This window comes from Otolemur garnettii, unplaced genomic scaffold, assembly GCF_000181295.1.
Source record: "Otolemur garnettii isolate 467f Iridium unplaced genomic scaffold, OtoGar3 scaffold00056, whole genome shotgun sequence".
Taxonomy (NCBI): domain Eukaryota; kingdom Metazoa; phylum Chordata; class Mammalia; order Primates; family Galagidae; genus Otolemur; species Otolemur garnettii.
Window position 1 is genome coordinate 3,283,235 of NW_003852451.1, and position 22,408 is coordinate 3,305,642.

Sequence of the window (22,408 nt, forward strand, 5' to 3'; positions counted from 1 at the left end):
GTTGTAGATTCCAGGTGAATAAACAGAGCAAAACAGGGTTGTGAGGACTTGAATCCTAAGCAAAGGAATTTGTTTACCATTTGGTAGGAATGGGAGAGCTTTCTATAAGAGTTTAATAGTTTAAATAAAAGTGTATTAATTTATTGATTTAAAAGTAGTATCTAATAACTTTTGTTGCATTTCCTTTTTTAAAATGCTCTCTTGAGTGCTTTTAGCTTTACCTGATGAAATTGACTTAGTCATTTGGGAAATTAACTATCTCACATATTAAAGAGTCCCTAGGGAAAGCATGCTTCAAGGTTGGCTGATTAATTTGGCCAGAAGCGTCTCTGAAGATTCCATTTTTTTTTATTTGTTTCCTCTTTTCCTCCTCCTCTCCCTCCCCCACACCCCCCTGTTTTCTTCCACCTCCCCTTCCCCCACCTCCTCCTCCTCCTTCATCTCCATCTCCATCCCAGCCCCCTGTCAGTATCTCTGTCCCCACGTCCATCTCTGTTTCTGTACCTGCTGTCCCTCCCAGGTTGAACCTCCTTAATGATTTTAGGGTAGCCGCCTCCACCAGCTAGGGACAAAGACTTCCTTGTTTGTGGTTCTCTCAAAGCCATGAAATTTAAGTCCTTCTCTTCATTCTGCCTGGCACACCAAGTCATTCATTCAGCATGTGGTGCACAGACGTTTGATAAATACAGGAGGATTGGCTTGTTCAGATCGCGTCACTGTTGGAAGGCAGCTGGCCATCTTTGCCCAAGCTCTGCAGCGGAGCCCATGTGCGTGCAGTGGTGGGGGAGGCTGAGTGGGCTGCGTTAATCCTGTTAGATGAAAATATGTTAAAAAAATAGCTGCATAATTGATTTTCATGGGGAATACTCATCTCCTACAACAGGGATAACAAGGGTGCAGGGATAGGGTTAGCAAGATGCACTTAGCATGTTCCAGGGAGAACCAAGAGCACTTCTTCAGGGGTGACCCAGCAGATTCCACAGAAGTAATAACTCCATCCTGCTTTCTAGAGAGATGGGCGTTCCACTGTGCCTTGACCTGTTCCTGCACACCGTCACCTGAGGCGTCCCTGGGGTCAGACTAGGGGAAAGACCCACACTTTTGAACTGCAATCTGCGGCAGTTTATTATGATAGTAAAAATTCAGCAATATTCAGTAGGAAAAAAAGGATCTCATTGCATAATCTCACCAGACAAATATACTATTAACATACACATTTATATTTGTATATAAAAATATACATTAACTTTTCTTTCACTTCAAACTTATGAGATCATACAGTATACTGCAAAAACACAGACTTAAAATTTCATATGTATGTACGCATGATTTGTAAAAATCATGTGTATTTACACACACGCAGAAAAATACATGTGTGTATATTTTAAGCCAATATAGGCTCATAGTAATTCCACTTTTTGTTATTTTTCTTAATTTAACTAACTCTAGAGCAGTTTTTTTACATTAATAAATATAAGCATTCCTCATAATTCTTAGTTTTATTTTGGAGCTTGTTATATCTTTTTTTTGTAAAATTTTTTATATCCTTTTCCTGATAGAACTATATGAAAAAAATCAACAAATAATAAAAGTATGGATTATAGGAGTAGATCAAAATCCTTTTCATTTCTTTCTTTAATGCTTAATTTTTAAATGGGTTTTATTTATATCTTCTGTAATAATTTATTAAACTTATTTTGTTTATTCTAATTTTCTCCTCTTTCATGGTTTGGTTTTTTAAATAGTGTTTTCTTTTGTCTATGTTTTTGTGGATTGAATGGTAAGAAAGTTCAGCAGTTTTTATCTGTGGTAAAATCTGAGTTTTACTGGCATTTCCCTTGTTCTTCTCTGCTTCTGGGATCTTCATCTCAAAGCTGAACAGACAGTGAGTAACATTACAGCAGCCGATTGTTCACTAAATGAAAACTATCAGAACATACAGAGTGTGAATTTTTTTGCATAGTAAATACATATTCCTTTATTAACATTATATATATATTTATTAAATAATAGCTGTGTACATTAATGCAATCATGGGGTACAATGTGCTGGCTTTATATACAATTTGAAATGCTTTCATAAACTGGTTAACATAGCCTTCACAACATTTTCTTAGTTATTGTGTTTAGAGATTTATAATTTACATTTAGTCAATATCACATGTACCCTTGTAAGATGCACCATAGGTGTGGTCCCACCAATTACCCTCTCTCCACCCTCCTTCCCCCTCCCCTCTCTCTCCCCTTTCCCCTTCTTCTGAGGCTATAATTGGTTTATAACTAGTTTCATAGTAGGGCTGAGTACATTGGATACTTTCTCTTCCATTCTTGAGATACTTTGCTAAGAAGAATATGTTCTAGCTCCATCCACGTAAACATGTAAGAGGTAAAGTCTCCATCTTTCTTTAAGGCTGCATAATATTCCATGGTGTACATATACCACAATTTATCCATTCGTGGGTCAATGGGCATTTGGGATTCCTCTATGAGTTAGCAATTATGAATTGGGCTGCAATAAACATCTGATACAAATATCTTTGTTATAATGTGATTTTTGGTCTTCTGGATATATACCTAATAGACAAATTGCAGGATCGAATGGTAGGTCTATTTTTAGATCTCTAAGTGTTCTCCAAACATCTTTCCAAAGGAATGTATTAGTTTGCATTCCCACCAGCAGGGAGTTGAAGTATTTTTATGATGTGACTTCAAAGTAGAAGAGAAAATGTTTTTCCTATACCATTGTTACAGTCTTAGGAAATTATAAAATCCATGATCTATTATAAAATCCAATAATACAGTAATATGACCAATAGATACTGTTTATTAAACACATCCTGTCTAATTGAACTGAGCTTGGTGTTTTTTAAAAGGTACCCAAGCAAAGTCAGTATTTAGCTTATGTTGGAATCTTGTTTGCTTTAGGTTTTGAACCTTTAAGGGCCATAATAGAAAGAATATTTTTGAAAGACTTTGAAACTGAGTGAGTGATAGGGTGAGTAGAATAGTGTGTGTGTGTGTGTGTGTGTGTGGTGGGGGTGCAGACATAGGTGCCATTGCCCATACTGGGCACATACTCGATTCAGTGACCAGCTTGCCATTGGTTCATATGTAATTTGGGACTGGACTTGTCATCATATGAGGAAATTGGTGATAAGCAGTAAGTTGAGAAAGATTAGAGAAAAAAAGGAAACATGAGCCCTCAGCGGTTTAGCTAATATGGATGGATCTTGAATAAGGAAGAACAGCCACACCACCTGAACTTGTAGGGCAGAGAGGTAGACATGTTTTGGCTGCATCAAGATAAGTTAGTCTGTGCTCTGGAATGACACAGAATATGTTCAGTTTTTTCATGATAAATGTCTACTGGTGGTGACAAAGAGTTTGATTAATAAAGAGGTCATAAATACCCAAATGATGATACTTTCAAATTCCCAGTTGATTGAAAGAAACAGACATGATAATGCAGCAGCGTTAAATTAAGGGAGTCCAGCAAGGAATCTGGAGAAGCCAGCCTGAGTTCCAGTGACCCTTCATGTGTTAGGGCCACACCAGCACCAGCCTACCTGGAGAAGACTCTTTGCTGGCATGTTTCTTACACTCTGCTGGTCACACAGGCATATTTTTTTTTTATTTATTTTTTATTTTTTTGCCTGTAGCTAGATTTGGGGTCAACCAATAGTCTGACTTGCCCAGTAAACAGTGCTAGCAGGGCTGGTATGACTCCTCAGACCCAGGGGACAAGGGGGCACTGTTGATGGCTGTGTTTTATCTCCTTTCTCCAGAGCAGCCTGAAAGAATCTTAAGATTTCCATGAGTCTCAGGGCACCAAACACTTATTTCAGCAAAGTGGCTCAGGTCTGCTGAAATTAACCCTCCTAGTGTTAATGGTTGTTTGGGATACTCCTGTGGGGGGTATGGGTTGCAGGCACCTTCACATTAGGACCTCTAAAACAGGTAATCTGGAAAGGGGTGTGGTGTGTTCATTTTCCCTCTGGAATTAATATAGGTCTAACTCTAAATTTGTTACATTTAACTTTTACAATTTTACAAAATCAAATTTGTAGATGTTATAACAGAAAACATTGCAAAGAGCCTCTGAGTTCACTGAGAGAGAATGACATGGTTTATATTTCAGAACCTTCTTAGAGTTTCTAATTATGTTTTTTCTCCTTCCTTCTTCATCCTCCAGATGAATCAGCTCCTAAGGAAGTCAGCAGGGTAAGTAATGTGAACATAATTTTTACTATAATAGTATAAGAAATGAGAAATCTTCATATATTTTGTCAGTACTCAAACATGCTAAAGTATTACAGAAATAGCTGAAACTGAGTACCCTCTCCAAAGTGTTGCTCACTAGTACGGATAAAGTCAGTAGACAGGTTGCAAATTAGGGATCTCAGGACTGAGCCCAGCCACAAACATGTGTCATTTGGCCCGTACATACTTACGGGGTTTTCTGAATCAGTTGTCAACATTGACAGATTGAGAGTTTGCATATAAAGAATGGGAAAAACTAACATGGCATTTCCACACGGCGTCAATGTGCTGAAGCCCAGGCTGCCCTCAGATTCATTCAGTGCTCTCCAGGGTGTCCCTGTTTCCCCTTCAGCTTCCCTCGTGTGCAGTATTTGGCTGACCCTGACTTTGAGTCCCCCACCTTCTTTCTGGGAGCATGAACCATGGCAACTCACATACTGAAGGCATGAACAGCTCAGGACATTTAGAAACATGAAATGTACAGTTTTCACGTCCTGGAGAAATATTTAGTGTTAATTTAAGAGTCTTAGTAAACATAAAAACTTATGGCGGATTGTTACTGAAAGCATTTAGCATACTGAGTTTTATAGTACAAAGTCATAAGTATTTTTAAATGTTTTATTAAACAATATTTTATAATAATCAAACTTAATATTTTAAATGTTTTCTGTATATAGATAAAGAGCTCAAGTGTGTATTAAATAGTGAAAAAGATCAGTTTGAATTGCATTTGACTCAACCTTATACAAGAAATTAGGTTGTTATTGTAAGATATAGAGTGAAGCACTTTTAAGAAAATCACGTTAGATGTTGTCCTTTATTTTTGATGCTCTGAAGAAAGAGATCTCTAAAATGACCATGGCCCATGTTGGGGCTGGTGACTGGGGTTGGGGCAGAATTCCCTTTCTCCGTAACAACCTAACAAGTTTTCTACAAGTCTCAGGGTTTTTCTGGGTGCCTTCCCTATTAATTTCACTTTATGCAGAGCTTATAGTTGGACGGTTCCCAAGTCTGGATGCCCCCAAATGTATCAAGAGGTGGAGGGATCAACCTAGAGTTTTGGCAGTTGCTAGGAAAAGCAGAAAATGCTAAAAAGGCTGTTTGAGGATGAGAAGGGGATTCTGACATGTGATCTTGGTTGTGCAGAGTCATAAAATATTGGGATGTTGATATTGCCCAAGCTGCTATCTCAGATGCCGTGAGTCCAGACAGTGCCATTAACAATACCACATACTATTTTTAAGGTCACTAGAAATGATGAGACTATACATAATGATCCTCTGTGATATTATTTTATGACATTCTCTTATATTATGCCAAATTTGGAGAAAATATATCCCTAACTGAGAAATACTAAATTTATTCCTGGCTATATTAAGATTTCTTACAATATACTACATGTCTTGATTAATGCTTATTAGAATAATTTTCAGAATTTGCTTTAGGAAATAGTATACCACTATTTTCTGCTACGATTAAGCTTTTGATAGATGGTGACTGACCACAGGGCTTCTATTCAAACACACTCTTTTCAGAAACTATGATCATTGGGGGGAAGATTGTTACTCTCAGGAAGTTTGATTATTATGAAATACTCTCTGACTTATAGGTGAACAGCCTTCCCTTAATCGCTGTCCATTACTATTTGTTTTAACTTAACTTTTGTAGTAACTCAACAAAGGCCATGCATCATATTCCATCTGTATACTCTGAGTACAGGGATGTGTTTGTTCTTTTCCAATAAAACACCTTTTTGTTTTATTCAGAATATTAATTAAGGGGGTACAAGTGTTTTTTTAACATGGCTGTATAAGGCTTAAGTCAGGGATTTTGGTGTGCTCATCACCCGAACAGTGTCTACTGTGCCCAGTAGATAAGTTTGTGCCCATGTGGACCCATCTGTTAGCTCTCACTTTTTAGTGAGACTGCATGGTGTTCTTTTTTCCATTCCTACAGTTCTTAGGATAATGGTCCCGGTTCACTCCATGTTGCTACAAATGACATTATTTTGCTCCTTTATATGGCTGGATAGTACTCTATGGTGTCTGTGTATATGTGAGTCACACCCCATTTTCTTTATCCATTCATGAATTGAAGGGCTCTTAGGTTGATTTCACATCTTTGCAATTATAAATTATGCTGCGATAAACATTTAAGTGCAGGTATCTTTTTGATTAAATGACTTTTTTTTTTGATTTATACCCAGCAGTGGGATTATTGGATTGAATAGTAGGTCTTTATTTATTTGTTTGAGGATTCACCTCACTGCTTTCCATAGAGGTTGTACTAAATTTCAGTTCCACCAAAGACTGTAAATGTTCCTTTCTCTCTGCATCCACGTCAGCATCTATTGTTTTTGGCTTTTTTACTAATGGCCATTCTGATATGGGTAAGGTATTAACTCATTGTAATGTTAATTTGCATTTCCCTGATGATTAGTGATGTCAAGCATTTTTCATATGTGTATTGGCTGTTGGTTATTGTCTTCAAAAAACTTCTGTTCATATATAATTTTCCCACTTTTTGATGGGGCTATTTGTTTTCTTCTTGCCAATTTGCTTGAGTTCTTTGTAGATTCCAAGTATTAGTCCTTTGTTGGACGTGTAGTTTGTGAATATTCTCTCCCAATTCTGTAGGTTGTCACTCCACTCTGTCATTTCCTTTGCTGTGCACAAAAAGTCCCATTTTTTATTTACTTTTTATTGCCATATTTACTTTTGGGGTCTTAGTCATAAATCCTTTGCCTAGTCTGATATTTAAAAGACATTTTCTGCTAGAATTTTTATGGCTTCATGCCTTATGTTTATATCTTTAATTCATCCTGAATTAATTTTTGTATATGGAGAGGTTTTGTTTGTTTGTTTATTCATATATATATACATCCGCTTTCATTCTGCCTGAGGCTGTCCAGCTTTCCCAGCACCATTTATTGAACAGAACATCCTTTCTATAGTGTGCATTCTTGTCTGCTTTGTCAAAGATCAGTTGGTTGTAGGCAGGTTATCTTATTTCTGGATTCTCTATTCTGTTCCATTGGTCTATGTCTCCACTTTTATGCCAGTACCATGTTGTTTTGTTTAGGGTAGCCTGGAAGTATTAATTCAATTTTAAGGCAAGTAATATGATACCTCCAGATTGTTTTTTTTTAACTTAAGATTGTTTTGGATATTTGGGCTTCTTTTGATTCCAAATAAAGCTTAGGCTAATTGTTTCTATGTCTATGAAATGTGGCACTGGTCCCAAGTTGCTGGTGGAGTGCTCAAGTAGGCTTAATGCCCTTCTTCTTTGGGGTATTCCCTGCCCTGTCCAGTTGGGGCAGCCAAGTGAGTGCCAGTGGGTAGGACCAGTGGGCAGGGAGCTCAGTGGGTCTTCTGTAGGCCTCAGAGAGGAAAGCTGTGAGCCCGGGCACTCAGGGGCCTTGACACCATGGACACGCCAGTGGAGAGAAGCAGCTGCAGCCAATGGGCCTGGCTCGGTTATCCCTTGGGACACCATGACACTTGGCAACGGTGGTCAAAGGGAGGAGGAGGTGGGACACAGTCTGAATGGAGGAGAGCTAGCATTCTGGTCATCATTGTCCCTCTGCCCAGAAGGCAGGCCCCTCCAGAATGTCCAAGCTTTGGGATAACATAGATGTCTTGGGACTCACCAGCCGCTGTGGGTGTTGTAGCATGGGAAATGTTTGTGTGGGGAGAAGTGACACAAAAACTGAAGGGCTGAAGGTCACCGGGAGGAAAAGGCCCCCTGGGCAGAGCAGCAGTCTGCACCTTCCCTCTCCACTATGGTCTGGGGTGACAAGACGGTGCCCTGAGGGGCTGGTGGCCTAGTGCTTTATTCTTAAAAAACAATCTTTTGTACCCTCATAGTAATCTGAAATAAAACAAAACAAAAACAGAAATACAACAAGCTCTGAGTTGTCTAGCAGCAGTAGCAGCAGCAGCGTTTGGGCTCCTGAGGGTAGACAAGCTCTCCAGAAGCTCAGCAGGCAGGCAGCCTGCTGGCTGTCAGAGGAGTGGAGGACACAGCCCATCTGCCCTTCTGGGGCCTCCGAGTTCCTCAGGACTGAGATCCACTGGTGTCCTGCCCCCTCTTGTTCTGCTTTGTTACGTCCTCTTGTGGAATCTCAGGTAGCTCTGGCACTTTTCCCTCGTAATTACAGCTCATCATTTTTTTTTTTTAATGTAAAACTTTTCCTTTTTTTCTGAGACAGTCTGGCAACCAGAGTCCCTAGTTAGTCACCTTGTCAGACTCCTTGCTTATTTTTTAAATTTTAACTTCTAAATGCCGACTTAGGGTTCCGGGGGACATTATTTGCAGAACACTGTACACTGTTGAATAGCTTTAAATATATGGCAGCCTCGTCATGGACTGGGACGGCCTCACTGTGCATGGTGAGGTAGGGCGCAGACATGTCTTGGTTTGAAAAACGTGTCTGTAAAGTCTCAAAGGGAGAATTAGTTGTTCGTTTGTTTGTTTTTAAGGAAGTATAGGACATTTCTTGTTAATGAGTTTCAGTAAACCACTGGGTTTTTTTTTCCAGGAAATCAAATCATATCTGTATGTGCTATGACTCTTCCCCTCTTCCTTTTCCCTGTTTTCTTTTCCTCCTTCCCCTTCTGTCTCCTTATTTGTTAATCCATTGACAAGTATTTACTGAACAGTTGTGTGTCAGACATTGTTCTAAGGTGCTGAGGATACAGTTGTGAGCAAAATAGACAGGATTCAGGTACGTGTAGTCTAGATGTGAGCGGCAAAAACAGTTCACAAACTGAATGTGTATATAATATATGTTTATATATTTCTCAGCAGTGACAAATACTCTGATAAATGTGTGGAAGAATAAAGCAGAGTGATGGTGGGTTAGGGCTGGGCTGTGGACTTGCTGTACCTGCGCAGTAGGTAGGAAGGTGAATTCCACCAGTTGACGCTTGAGCGGGGATCTGATGGGAGTAAGAGAACTGGAAGGAGGAGTCGCTGTGCCTGGGACAGAGCGAGTGATGGGGAGAGATGGAGTCTGTGTAGAGCAGCGCTGTGGAGGCCCTTTCCTAGCTGCTGCATTGAAAGTCTACACAATAAGGTGGGAACAGAGGGCCCCAGTAGGAGGCAGGGAGTGCAGGCAGGGAGGATGATGTCTGAGCCTCGGGCTGTCCCAGTGAAGTGTAATCAGAGGTTGGGTGTGTTGGGAGGGAGAGCTGATGGGCTTGGCTGTGAGTTGTACGTGGTATGAGAGAAGAGAGGAGTCTCTCTCATAACTGCCAATTTTTTTGGTGTGAACACCTGGTAGATTATAACTTCTCTTTATTGTTATGGGGAAGACTACAGGCAGAATGGAGTTAAGTGAGGTTGGAAAATTAGTAAGTTAAGTTATCCGGTAAGAATTGGAGATATTTAGGAAGCCAGTGTATATATGGTCAAGTTAGGAAGAAAGTTCATAGTATAGATATTTGGAATCTGGAATGTATAAATGATATTTAAAACCACAGGACTAAGTAAGATTACTCAGGAATTGTATCTGTGGAGAAAAGAGTAGAAATCTGAGCACTGAACTACGGGTAGTCTGGTCACTGAATGGTGGGGAAGGTGTGGAAACTTTAGCAGAGGAGATGAAGAAGGGGAAATTGGAGAAGTGGGAGGACAGCAAAAGACTGTTTTGTCCAATAGATTTTGTTTTAAAACTTTAACTGTGGATCTGTATATTTGTTTCAGCTTCACCTTATCTTGTTTTGGCCCATCTCAAATTATGCAGATGAACCCTATCTTATTTCTGATATCTAACATACTCCCTAGGTTTTGAAGCCATAAATTTGAGTAATTTTTCCACGTTGTTTTTCTAGGCCTCTTTTTCAATAATTTTTCACCTAAGAAAATGCTGAGTGTGGAAAAGTCACCTATGAGAATAATATGAAATTGTCAAATGCTTTGTTGAAACCAGGAGGTCTTAACCAGCGTGCTGTGTTTTCCTAACTGGACATTGTCATTTGATCAACAAAGATTGGTTGAGCCCCAGGTCTTCTAGGTTCCTGGGATACATCAAGGAAAAACTAGACAGAGATTTCTGCCCTTGTGGGGCAGAGACATTACACACACCAAGTTACTAACAGGTGCATGGTGGTCGGGGTACTAAGTGCTGTGGAGACAGACAAAGCAGGAGTCAGGGTAGTTGCTGTTCCCTGGATGTCTGACTGCGTGTTCTGGGAAGGCTCACCCAGGACACATTAGAGGGAAATGCAGGAGCGAACTTTGCTGAGAAAGGGGAAGACCTTTCCTGGCTACTGGTACAGTCAGTACATGGACCCTGTGGCCAGGGTGCGCCTGGCAGGTTCAAGGCACAGCAGGGGGGGCCACTGGCTGGGGCTGAGTGAAGGAGAAAGCTTTGCTCAGAAAGGATGGGGCTGGGAAGTGAGGACTGAGGGATACTCTGAGTCGCATCTCTGTTAACTGGTTTTCATCTAATAAACACTGTTAATCCTTTATTTTATTGTTACTGTTACTATTGTTATTAAAGTGATTCCAGCTCATAATTTAATAAGATTTCTGACGGGAACAGGGAAAAAAATCAAAAATTTAAAAAAAGAGTGTTTAGATGCCGAATTCTTAAAATGTGAAATTCTAGCCAAGTCTAGAACCTCTTGGGTACAGGTCTTGTTTCCTTAAGATATATTTCTTTATGCTCTTTAATCCTATGAAGGAGAAATATTGAAAGCATTTTGGTTTTCTTTTTCAAGCAAATATTTCTTTTGTCATTTCTGAATATTTATAAGAGGATATCACTTGCTGTTGGAATTCATTATTTTTACAAAGTTATTTCTAAGTGCTTTTAGCTTTCCTTCATTTAACCTGGTATGTGTTGCGCTTTCTCAGTGTTTCTCAGTCTTTGAGGATCTTGTTCTGTTTCTTGTCATGCCCGGGTTCTCTCCCAGAGCACGGGGGGCCTGTGGCCCGTCGTCTCCTGGGCCCCTGTGTGTTCTAGAACCTCTCAGATGTGTCGGGTCATTAGCTTGACCTTCCACAGCACAGTTCTCTTCTTACTGTTTCTAACTCTGCTTAAATTCAACGTGGCTTTTTAAATTAAACTACTTCTGTATTTCGGGTGCTTCTTCCTCATTTTGATCTGTCTTATGGTCTCATTGGTAATAACTTACTGTTAAGTTTTCTTTAATTTTCTCGAGAATTCAAGACAGATGTTTTCCCCAAATTTATTTTGCGTACAGTCTTCCTCCCACAACATCCTAAATTAGCTTTTATCCTGTGTATACTGCTATAGTACTAACACTTCAGATATTTTTGGTAGGTTTTATTTTTTCTTTTTAGAATTTTGTTATATATGCGGAGAGGTCATTTATTCATTATAAAACATTTTGTTTATTCTTAAATGATAGGTGTGCTATTCATAGTTAGTTTTCCTTACCTCTGTTTATGTGTCATGCAATGTCCTTAGAATGTTCCTGTTGAGAGGGTTACAGCGTGAAGGTCAGTGGCACCAGCACAGTCGGAAGTGACCAAGGGGACTGACTCTCCAGGAAGCTGGGGTTGTGGATATTCCCATGGAGGAGTGGGTCTCTGTGATTTTTATCCTGGTTGACTGAAACATTCCAGATGTCATTGTCTTGTCTTCATTTAATTTGGCTTGGTAAACAGTGTGCCTTACATACATTCCACTGAGTGTTTCTATGCCAAGTTTTTGTAGAAATGCTCAGTTCTGCTAGTGAGTCATAAAGTTTCTCTGGATTATTCTTCAATGTGTTTCTGAATACACGGCCCTGTTTAAGATATAGCATGAGTTCATAGCCAGATATTACCCTGTTAAGTGGTATCTTATGTCTTTTTTTTCCCCCAGAATATTTTTAATTTACTTTATGTAACAGTATCATTTTCTTGGGAAGGAGAATTTTAAGTGAACTCTTGGTGACTTTTTAAACTTTGGCTTCATTGATATTATGTCCTGGGATGTCTTGAAATTTATAGTATGTAGCAGCCACAATTGCCTGGTTTCATCACTAATTCACATTGGTTTTACTTTTCTTTGGCTGTTGAGTAAAGTGAAGGGACAGGCTGTCAGAGATGTCACCTTTAAAATATTTATTTTTCTTGGGATAACCAGTCTTTTCCGAAGCAGACAGAAAAAATTTCTTCTAGAATGAAAGGGGTTTGTAGATGATAAGGAGGTCTAGGGTGCAGTGGAAGGATTTGGTGGGTAGGGAGGGAGGAACGGGAAGATGGGCCAGATTGGTGTGTATATGGAATAGCATGGATAAGGGCCAGGGGACTGTGGTCCTTCCGTAAGGTTTGATCTTTGTATTAGGGGATGGAAGCAGTCAAAACAGTGGCCTGAAGACATGTATAACCTCTCTCACTCTTTGTCTTTCTTTCTTTTTTTTTTAGACAGTCTCACTTTGTCCACCTCTGTAGAATGCTGTAAAATCACAGCTCAGCGCAACCTCAAACTCTTGGGCTTAAGTGACTATATAGGCACCCACCAGCTATTTTTTTTTTTTTTTTTTTTTTTTTGCAGTATTTGGCTGGGGCCGGGTTTGAACCAATACCTCCAGCATATGGGACTGGCGCCCTACTCCTTTGAGCCACAGTCCACCCCACCCCACCCCACCCCCAACCCCCCCACCCAGCTATTTTTTTTTAGAGATGAGGTCTCACTCTGGCTCAGGTTGGTCTCCAGTGTGTGAGCTCAGCCAATCCACCTGCCTCGGCCTCCCAGAGTATTAGGATTACAAGCGTGAGCCACCTCACTTGGCCTTTTTTTTTTTTTTTTTAAATGTTTCTCCTTCTCAGGGTTAGAAATTTATTAAAAATTTTTCTTTTTATAGTCCAGTTTTATTTGGTTGAAGTAGTATTGATTTATATTAGCAATGTCATTCAAAAACTTAGGAAGTAAGTTATGCATCTGAATACTTATATTAAGAATGGACTTGAGGCCTCATTCAAACTATGAAGATGTTGAGTAAAATAGATTTTTTTCCCTTAAAAATGTATTTCATGACAGATTTGAACTATGAGAGCAATGCTCAGTTTTACACAGAAGGAAAAAAAATTATACATTATTGCACATTACTTCTTTAAGGAGTAATTGTCTCTCTGCCTTTCAAATCTTTTTATATTTATTTGTATTATCTGTATTTTTTTTTTAATTTTCAGTTTACCTTTTTTTTTTTCCTAACATTTTTTTCCTGAAGGATGGAATGGTAGGACTTTCTTGGTTTCTATTCTTAAAATGCAGCTTAAGAAACTTCTGGATGCAGAACATCTAGAGTGGGATACTTTGTTGTTTCAATTCTTTCCATTACATCATCTCTCAAAAAGTAAGAAGAACCTTGAAAGACATTCTCCCAAATCAGGGCATAAACTTAAGGAACTGTATCATGTGATTTCAAGTAAAACTTCTGCAACCTCTGGTTAGTTGTGATAATGATTATGCTCTGTGACTAATCAGAGCCATTGAATATAGAGTTTATAATTTTCAGAGTTTCTGTATAAATATGGGAAATAACATGGCATTATTACCTCAAATGAATGCTCTCTAAATTAAAAGCACCTGAGCAGCTTTGTGACCCTCAGTAAACCACCCACTGACCAGGTAATTACCAGGTAAGCATGTAATTTTTCTCTGAGTAGAATTTTCTTCAAGCAGATTGAGGTAATCTTAGAGAAAACATTTCTGTACGTGTTTCTGGATGCCATTCTTTCAGTAGTGATTATTTATTTCACTTTTTTCTATTAAATAGAAGCCTTCTTTGTTGATTGGGTTATGCTGTTTGCTTGGTAATGCAGGGTTAATGAGACTTGTTTACAGGGAAGGTGTTCTAGATTTTGTCTCCCCCACTTAATCATTGCACCTGATTATAGCTACTTCTGTGTTTCTAAGAAGACTGGGCTATCCCATATAAGTAATTTTTGTTTTTTAGTCTGTATTTTAAAGCTTTTCTCCATCTCCTCTCCCATGTTTTCTGTATTTGAGGTTGAGTATCACACCTTGTAAGAGCCACTGTTAACACCTCTGTCTGAATCTTGATCCCACATAGCTTGTCTAGACCTACTTTAATTCGGTTAAAATCGTTTATACTTATGTTTTTAAAAGCTCAAACCTGGTTCTAGAGTATATTAAAACCACCTCAATCCAATCAACAGTGTCAGTTGGGAGTATGTATTTCCTTCTGGTTCTTCTGCACATACACAGGAGAACCTCTTTAAGCTGACCACCAAGGGACTATAACAAACTGGTCAGCATATGGAGGTAGGACCAGGCCAGCTGTACTGACACGTTCATGCGGTACAAGTCTGGTCTATGAACATAGATCAAGTCAGGGAGGTGGTCAGTGTAGGGAAGTGGTCAACTGTGGAGGTTCTGCTGTATTTTATTTACATAGTCATAATTACAGTGCACATACTATTTTGATTTCTATTTATTATGCTATGAATGTGTTTATGATCTGGTGTAGTCTAATATTATCTTTAATGACTAAAAATACCCCATCAAGTTTCTACATGATAACTTTTTAGTTTTTCATTCTGTTGTTAGATCTTCAGACTGTGATGTCTCATAGACTGGCAGGCTAGTCAGCGTAGGGAAGTGGTCACCTGTGGAGGTTCTACTGTATTAGATACTAATCCAGTAGAATTCACTGCTGTGGATATAGCAGTTTCATTCTTACAAAATATTGCTTATGGAAAAATTCTAAGATGTGAGGTGACTAGGTAAAAGAACCTAACAAATTTATGCCATTTATTACACATTGCTAAGTTGACTTATGAAATTGCAGTTCCAGTGGGAAGTTTCATTTTAACATTGAAATGGCAGTTCTATGTCTTCTTGTGTATAAATGGTATAACATCATTTTGATGTGTTTATTTAAAGCAAATAAACATATTTACATATGTTAACTAATTGTATTTCCTTTTGTGTGAATGCATCTCTAGGTCGTCTGTGTTCAATATGTATAAAGGAGCTTGTCTGATACTGCCTAGATCACAGTTAGATTTTAATTCCTGCTTTGACATTCTTATGTGAATGACCTCTTCAAAAATAGCTTTTTAAAGCTTTATATATAAAATGGAGATAAAGTCTACAAGGAGATGTAACCAAAATAAGATTAAAACTCATGTTTGTAAGTTAATCACATATTTATTTATTAGAAAACAAAAGCCAAACATTTAAAATTAGAGGGGATGAGTTAATACAACGTGAGAAGAATTAATGGACCAAAATTTAAAATACAGACTTGATTAATAATACATAGATATTTCTTTAAATAGCCTCAACAAAATAGATTACCTTCAGCAACCTATTCAATAAATAAGAAAACACAATTATTAGGAATGTGAAACAAGGATATTATTAACAATTTAATAGGGAATACTCTATACTCATGTATTTGAAAATTTAGATGAAATAGATAATTGTTAGGACATTTGCAAATTATCAAAAGTGAAGAAGGGCAAGGAAATGTGGATATACCATCGCCAGTGATGAAACCGAGAAGTCAGTGAAGGACCCTGGACGTGGCATGGTGCCCGGAGACGCTCGCTGAATCATTCTACCAAACAGTAAACAGGACAGTGTTTCTACATTATATAAAGTCAATATTTTAGAAGCTAGGGAAAGAACTCATCCCAGAAAGGAATATTATTCCTGACACAAAAATTAGAGCATTACAAAAAATAGAGAAAGCATAAAACTAATTAAAAGACTATTAAACAGTTCTATTAGCATAACAGTAAGTGCAGAAATCCTAAGTAAATGAATTCAACAGCACTTTAAAAGAGCAATTTCTCAATGCTAAGGGTGATTGGCAAATAGAAGGGTAACACAAATCTTGCAAGATATATGAAGATGGTTTGGACCAGGATGGTTGTCATGAAGGTAAAGTAGAGAAAAGTGCTGGGATTCCATAGGTAGAAAAAAAAAATATATATATATATATATATACACACACACATATATATATCTGTGTGTGTGTGTATTTGTGGGAGAGCTAACAGGAATTACTGATTAATAGATATGTGCAGTATAAAAGAAAGAGGAGAAGGGATGATGTTGGAGCCACTGGAAGGGTGGGTTTCCATCTCCTACAAGGCGGCCTTGCACAAGTGCCAGTTCCGACAGTCCAGTTTGTGAACTCGTGAAGTGCTCCAACCTCATTGCTGAATATCACTGTGGTCACCTTCAACGTGCTCCCCTTGGGAAGCTGTGCACCAACGCCAGTGCCTAGTCACCCTTCAAAGCAATTTGGGGACTGTTTTTCTAGAACGGACATCAGAGCTGTCATCATAGGAGGTCTGACAATGAAGTTTGTGAACTCATCCTAGAAAAAGTGCTACATGCCTTGTTGGTCCTAATCACTATGGGCAAATTCAAAGTCCTGCCCTTTGGGGAATCTGCGCACCAATACCAGTGCCTAGTCCACCCTTCAAAGCGGTTTGGGAACTCTTTTTCTGGAATGGCCATCAAAGCTGTCATCATATTACCTCTGATATCCTCAATGTCATTAAAATGTCTTCCTTTCAGTATTTTCTTTATCTTTGGGTAAGGAAAAAAGTCACTGGGGTCCAGATCAGGTGAGTGTGGAGGGTGTTCCAATACAGCTGTTTGTTTGCTGGCTAAAAACTCCTTCACAGACAGTGCTGTGTGAGCTGGTGCATTGTCATGATGCAGGAGCCACACCTTGCTCACGCCAAGGTTGTGGTTGAGATTTTACTGTTTCTATTCATGTTCAGTTGGTCTACTGTGCTTCTCAGAGCCAGAGATTTTGATGTACAGTTCCACAGTTTTTGCAGTTTTTCATCAGTTTTGCTTGTTACCGGCCACCCTGACTTCTCTTCATCAGTGATGCTTTCTCTGCCCTCAGGAAAATGTTCAATCCGTTTGCACACTGCCATTTTCTTCATGGCATTATCGCCATATACTTGGACTAACATATCTCTGCTTTCATTTCCACTCTTATGAATGTTCCTTGCTCTAATTCAAGCTCTGACATTCTCTTGATGGCACATGAAACACACGTGATAACGGGCACCCCTTGGGGAGAAATCACCATACGTTGGTGTGAGACACTGACATTCCAATGTTTTGAAACCTTACTGAGCTGCTTATCCAGTGCTGCCAGTGTATGTGCGTGGTGGCAGGTTGGAAACTTAGTCGTCAGCCCTCGTGTGTGTGAGAGTCCCTAACGAGTGATTGGTTTAGGATGTGCTAAGTTGGAGATGCCTAATATGTTTCTAACTGGAGATGTTCAGTAGGAGGTTAGATACGTAACTCTGGAGTTTAGGGAGGTGGTCTGAGTTAGAGCTATCTTTTTAGATCATTAGTAATATGACTGGTTTAAGAACCATCAGCAGGCAGATGCTATCTGATCTGCTCACCCAACGTTGTGAGCCTGGGTGAGATTACTCAAGAAGTGAGTGTGGACCAGCCCTGGGACATGACATTTCCAAGTCTGAGACAGGAGGAAGAACTTGAAAAGAAGACCCAGAACAAGTGTCCCTGAGGCAGAAAGAGACCCAGGGGCGTGTGGGCCTGGAGCCATGAAGAAATTATTTGAATCCAAAAAGAATAACCCATCATATCCAGTACTGTGGGTGCAGATGCATTTCAAGAGTCAGGAAGACTGAAACTTGACCTTTGGATTTGGCAGCATGGAGGTCATTGGTGGCCTCAAGAAGAGCTATTTCATTGGAGAGATTAGAGTGACTGACAGAAGGTGAAGAGAGTGGGGGAGGAGAAGGTGTAGGCAGCACACAGGATAGTTATTTCAAGGAGTTTTTCCATAAAGAGCAGAGAGAAGTGGGGTGGCAAATAGATAGGAAGGTTGTGGACAGAGATGTTTTATTTTATAATTTTTTCTTTTTTAAAATGGGATAAATGACAGTATGTTTACATATTTATGTAATGACTCAAGAAAGAGAAAACATGGTGTATGGACAGAGGGGGGAGTCGGACTGAAGCCCAGACTCGCGGACTGAGGAGGCCGAATCCCCCAGGGCCCCCGGGGCAGCCTCCCCTCTCCTGCGTAGTGAATTACTGTGCACTCACTTCCAGTTGCCTTTCTTACTACATCTTTGGAAAAGAGATTTTCTAATTGGTTATCAGAAAAACAAATAAAGAAAAGGAAGAAATAGAAAAAAAATTGTAAGAATCAGAGCTTTCCCCTGGATGAGCAGAGAACTGGGCTTTTATTTCAACCAGGGGAAAGTAAAAACCAAAGGAAGTTGGTTCCTTTATTCTCTAAGTTAAAGATGTCAGTCAGTCGTTTTCAGGGCATAAAGATGCCTGGATTAGGGCAGAACAAGATAGAATCACCTGGGGTGGTTTCTCACTGTGATATGACCCAAAGGTAGAGGTGGGAACACGCAGAGAAGTGGCTAGGAAGCATGTTTCTTTAAGTGCCAAAATATCACTTTCTTTAAATCAGGCTTCGGCTAAGAGGTGGGGTTTGGGCAATTCAAGATGATACTTATAAATAAGTGCCTGGAGGACAGGAAGATTTCCTCTCTCGTTTATCATCAACACATCTGGAGCATTGAGAAGCCAGAGGAACAGGTGATAGATGGAATGTTCCAGTCAGGTAAAGTGAGATTCTAACATTTTGAATTTTGAATGTCAAAGATCCAAACAAGAATTTTTTACCCCTATGAGCAAGACCCCCCAGGATGCCTGCAAAAACTTCGTATCACACAGGTTGAAATATCTCTAGGCACTCAACCTTGTGTTTTTGAAAACGAAAGAAAAATTCTTACTCTAAACTATGGATTGGCTGTTTTAGCCTAAATTTCATTTTGAAAGCTACAGCCATAGAGAAACGTCAGACATGTACTGGGGGCTCACTGGCTTCTGGGGTGAATTAGCTGTGAAACATTTTTCTGCCTAACTGAAGATACCGTTCTGCCACATGGAAATAGCTCCTACCAACCGTTTAAATATTGAAAAATGTTTGCTAAAGACAGTGATTTGTTTGTTTGTACTTAAGGTAATGCCCATAATCTTAACAATAGATTACAGATATTGACCATTTATCTATTAAAATTTGTCCCTGATTTTATAATAATAAAGTGATCTTGATGGCGTATGGAAGATTTTATTAATCACTATGGTAGTGGACCACGAGTCATTTGAACTAAAAACAGTATCAAACCGTTACGATAAAAAAAATTTAAAGTGGGAACTAAACGTATTCCTCTTTCACAAGATTTTAAATTACCACCTGTTTTATGACACCATTCTTGGCAGTTACAAGTCTGTGTTGGGTTATAGATTTTGAGAAGTACTGGTGCAGAGGTGCCCATGCAGATGAGTGCTCCTGGTCACAGTCAGAGGCTGTTTGAAGGCTGTTGTTTGGGGGATGTTTCTTTGTTGCATGGAACAGAATGTAATAAAGACTCAGCCACAGAGTAGTTATGTCTTAAGTTCAGTTAATCTCAGATTGCAGTTTATTAAAGATGGCAACAAGGTATCAAAGGTGTTCATTTTTGTTATTTTTTTAAATGGATATTTTCCTGTTTATCTGTTTCCTCCAACTAGGATTTCACTTTCAGGAGAGTGGGAGCCTAGTGTTATACTTAACAATATAAATGCATGACATGTTGCTAAAGAAACATTTATTTATAGAATTTATTTACATATGGGCATTCCTCAGAGATACTGGAGTTTGTTCTCAGACCAGAGAAATAAAGCAAATTTGCAGTAAAATTAGTCACGCAGAATTTTTGGTTTCCCAGGGCATAAAAGGCTGTACTTATACTATATTGCCATCTGTTATGTCTTAAAAAGTACCTACCTTAATTAGAAATAATTGATTATTTTATTGCTATAAATGGTAATGATAATCTGGGCCTTCAGCAAGTAGTAATTTTTTTGCTTCAACATTGATGGCTACTGACTGATCAGAGTAGTGGTTGCTGAAGTTTTGGTGACTGTGATAATTTCTTCAAATAAGACACAGTGAAGTTGCCACGGGAGTGGACCCTTGTTATCAGGAAGGGTTTCTGTGGAGTGCGTGATGGCGCTGCTAGCGTTTCACCCACCGTAGAACATCTTCCGACACTGGGCTCAGTCCTCTAAAACCTACTGCTGCTTTATCAGTTATGTCTGGCAATATTTAAAACCCATTGTCCTTTCACCAGTGTTCACTAGGTCTTCATAAAGAGGAAGTGCCATCTCAAGAAACCACTTTCGTGGCTCATTTGTGAGAAGCAACTCCCAGTCCTTTAAGTTTTACCATGAGATTGTGGCAGTTCTGTCACATCGCTGACTCCACTTCTGAGTCTAGTTCTCTTGCTCTTTCTCCCACATCTGCAATTAATTTCCTCACTGGAGTTTTAAGTCCTGAAGTCATCTGGAAGAGTGAGAGTCACCTTACTCCAAACTCTCTTATGTTGACATTTGGACCTCTCCTTATGAATGGTGAATGTTCTCAATGGCAGTGGTGAATCCTTTGCAGAGGATTTTCAATTTACTTTGCCCAGATTCATCAGAGAATCATTATCTATGGCAGCTATAGCCTTATGAAATGTATTTCTTAAGTAATAAGATTTGAAGGTCAAAGTTACTATTTGATCCTTAGGCTGCAGAATAGATGTTTCATGCTTGTTAGCAGGGATGAAGACAGCACTAATCTTGTGCCCCTCCATCAGAGATCTTGGGTGACCAGTTGCACTGTCAATGAGGAATAGTATTTTGCAAGAACTTTTTTTCTTTGTCTGAACACTAAGTCTCAATTGGGGGCTCAAAATATCCAGTAAGCCATGCTGTAAACAGGTGTGCTTTTTTCCAAACTTTGTTGTTTTCTTGATTTAGCACAGTTCTAATCCCTAGGATTTTTGGAATGGTCAGTGAGCTTCAGCTTCAACCTAAAATCAGCCACTACATCAGGTGTGAGAGTCCTAGATGGCCTTTCTTCCAGTATAAGACTGCTTTATCTACACTGGGAATCTGCTGTTTAGCGTAGCCATCTTTATCACTGATATTAGCTCGACCTCCTGAATCACTTGCCGCAGCTCCTCGACCTCCTGAATCACTTGCCGCAGCTCCTCGACCTCCTGAATCACTTGCTGCAGCTCCTCCACAGCACATGCAGCTTCCCTTTGCACTTCTGTGTTAAGCCTCATGGGCAGATCTGTGTACGCTTCAAACTTCTCCTGCACCTTCCTCACAGTCTCTCAGCCTTCATGTTATTGAGACCAGATAGAGCCTTTCTCTCGATTAGGCTTGAGGGAAATTTGAGGCTGGTTTTGATCTATTCAGACCACTAAAACTTACTCCATATCAGCTGTAAGGCAGTTTTGCTTTCTTGCAATTCGTGTGTTTACTGGAATAGCACTTTACTTATTTTGAGACCAGGTTTCACTCTGTTGCCCAGGCTACAGTGTAGTGACATCATCATAACTCACAGAAGCCTCTAACTCCTGGGCTCAGGTGATCCTCCTGCCTCAGCCTCCCACATGTCTGGGACTACAGGTGTGTGTACCACCACACCTGGCTAACTTTCTATTTCTGGTAGAGATGAGGTCACGTTATGCTTGCTTTAGCATCCCAGAGTTCTAGGATTCAAGTGTGAGTCAGCATACTGGTCTCTGGGGTTGCACTTTTAATTTCCTTCCAGAATGTTCCCTTTGCATTCCCAGCTTGGCTGACTGGCTCAGGAGGCCTCCCTTCCTACTTGCCGTGCTCATTAAGCCCACTCACGTCTAGCCTTTGACTTCAAGTCACAAGACACATGTGCCTGTCTCTTGTAGTTTGACACTTAGACATCATTGGAGAGTTTACTAATTCACCCAATTTTCATATTGTTTTGTCTCAGGGAAAAGGAAGTTTCAAGGAGAGGGAGAGAGATGGACTAAGAGCTGGTCAGAAGATCTGTCAGATACATACAACATTTATACATTAATTCACTGTCTTACATGGGCATGGTTCATGGCACCCCAATTACAATACTAATATCAAAGATCACCTTTCTCAGATCATCATAACATATGTAATAATAATGTAAAAGCTTAAAATATTGTGAGAATGAACAAAATGTGGCACAGACAGAAAATGGGCATATGCCATTGGAAAAGTGGTGCCTGCAGACTCAGTTGGTGCAGGCTGAGCGCAGACCTCCGTGTGTAAAACACCCCGATCTCTACAGAGGAGCGCAGACCTC

At 39.5% G+C, this 22,408-nt stretch overlaps 1 protein-coding gene across 1 annotated transcript in view; it reads left to right on the forward strand.

The window, feature by feature from the left end:
* PDE10A (phosphodiesterase 10A) overlaps positions 1-22,408 on the forward strand; it is a 234,935-nt gene that overhangs the window by 109,286 nt on the left and 103,241 nt on the right. Inside the window, exon 3 of the mRNA XM_012806706.1 lies at positions 4,192-4,220. Coding sequence (XP_012662160.1) covers positions 4,192-4,220 — 29 coding nt within the window. The remainder of the gene's footprint in view (positions 1-4,191; positions 4,221-22,408) is intronic.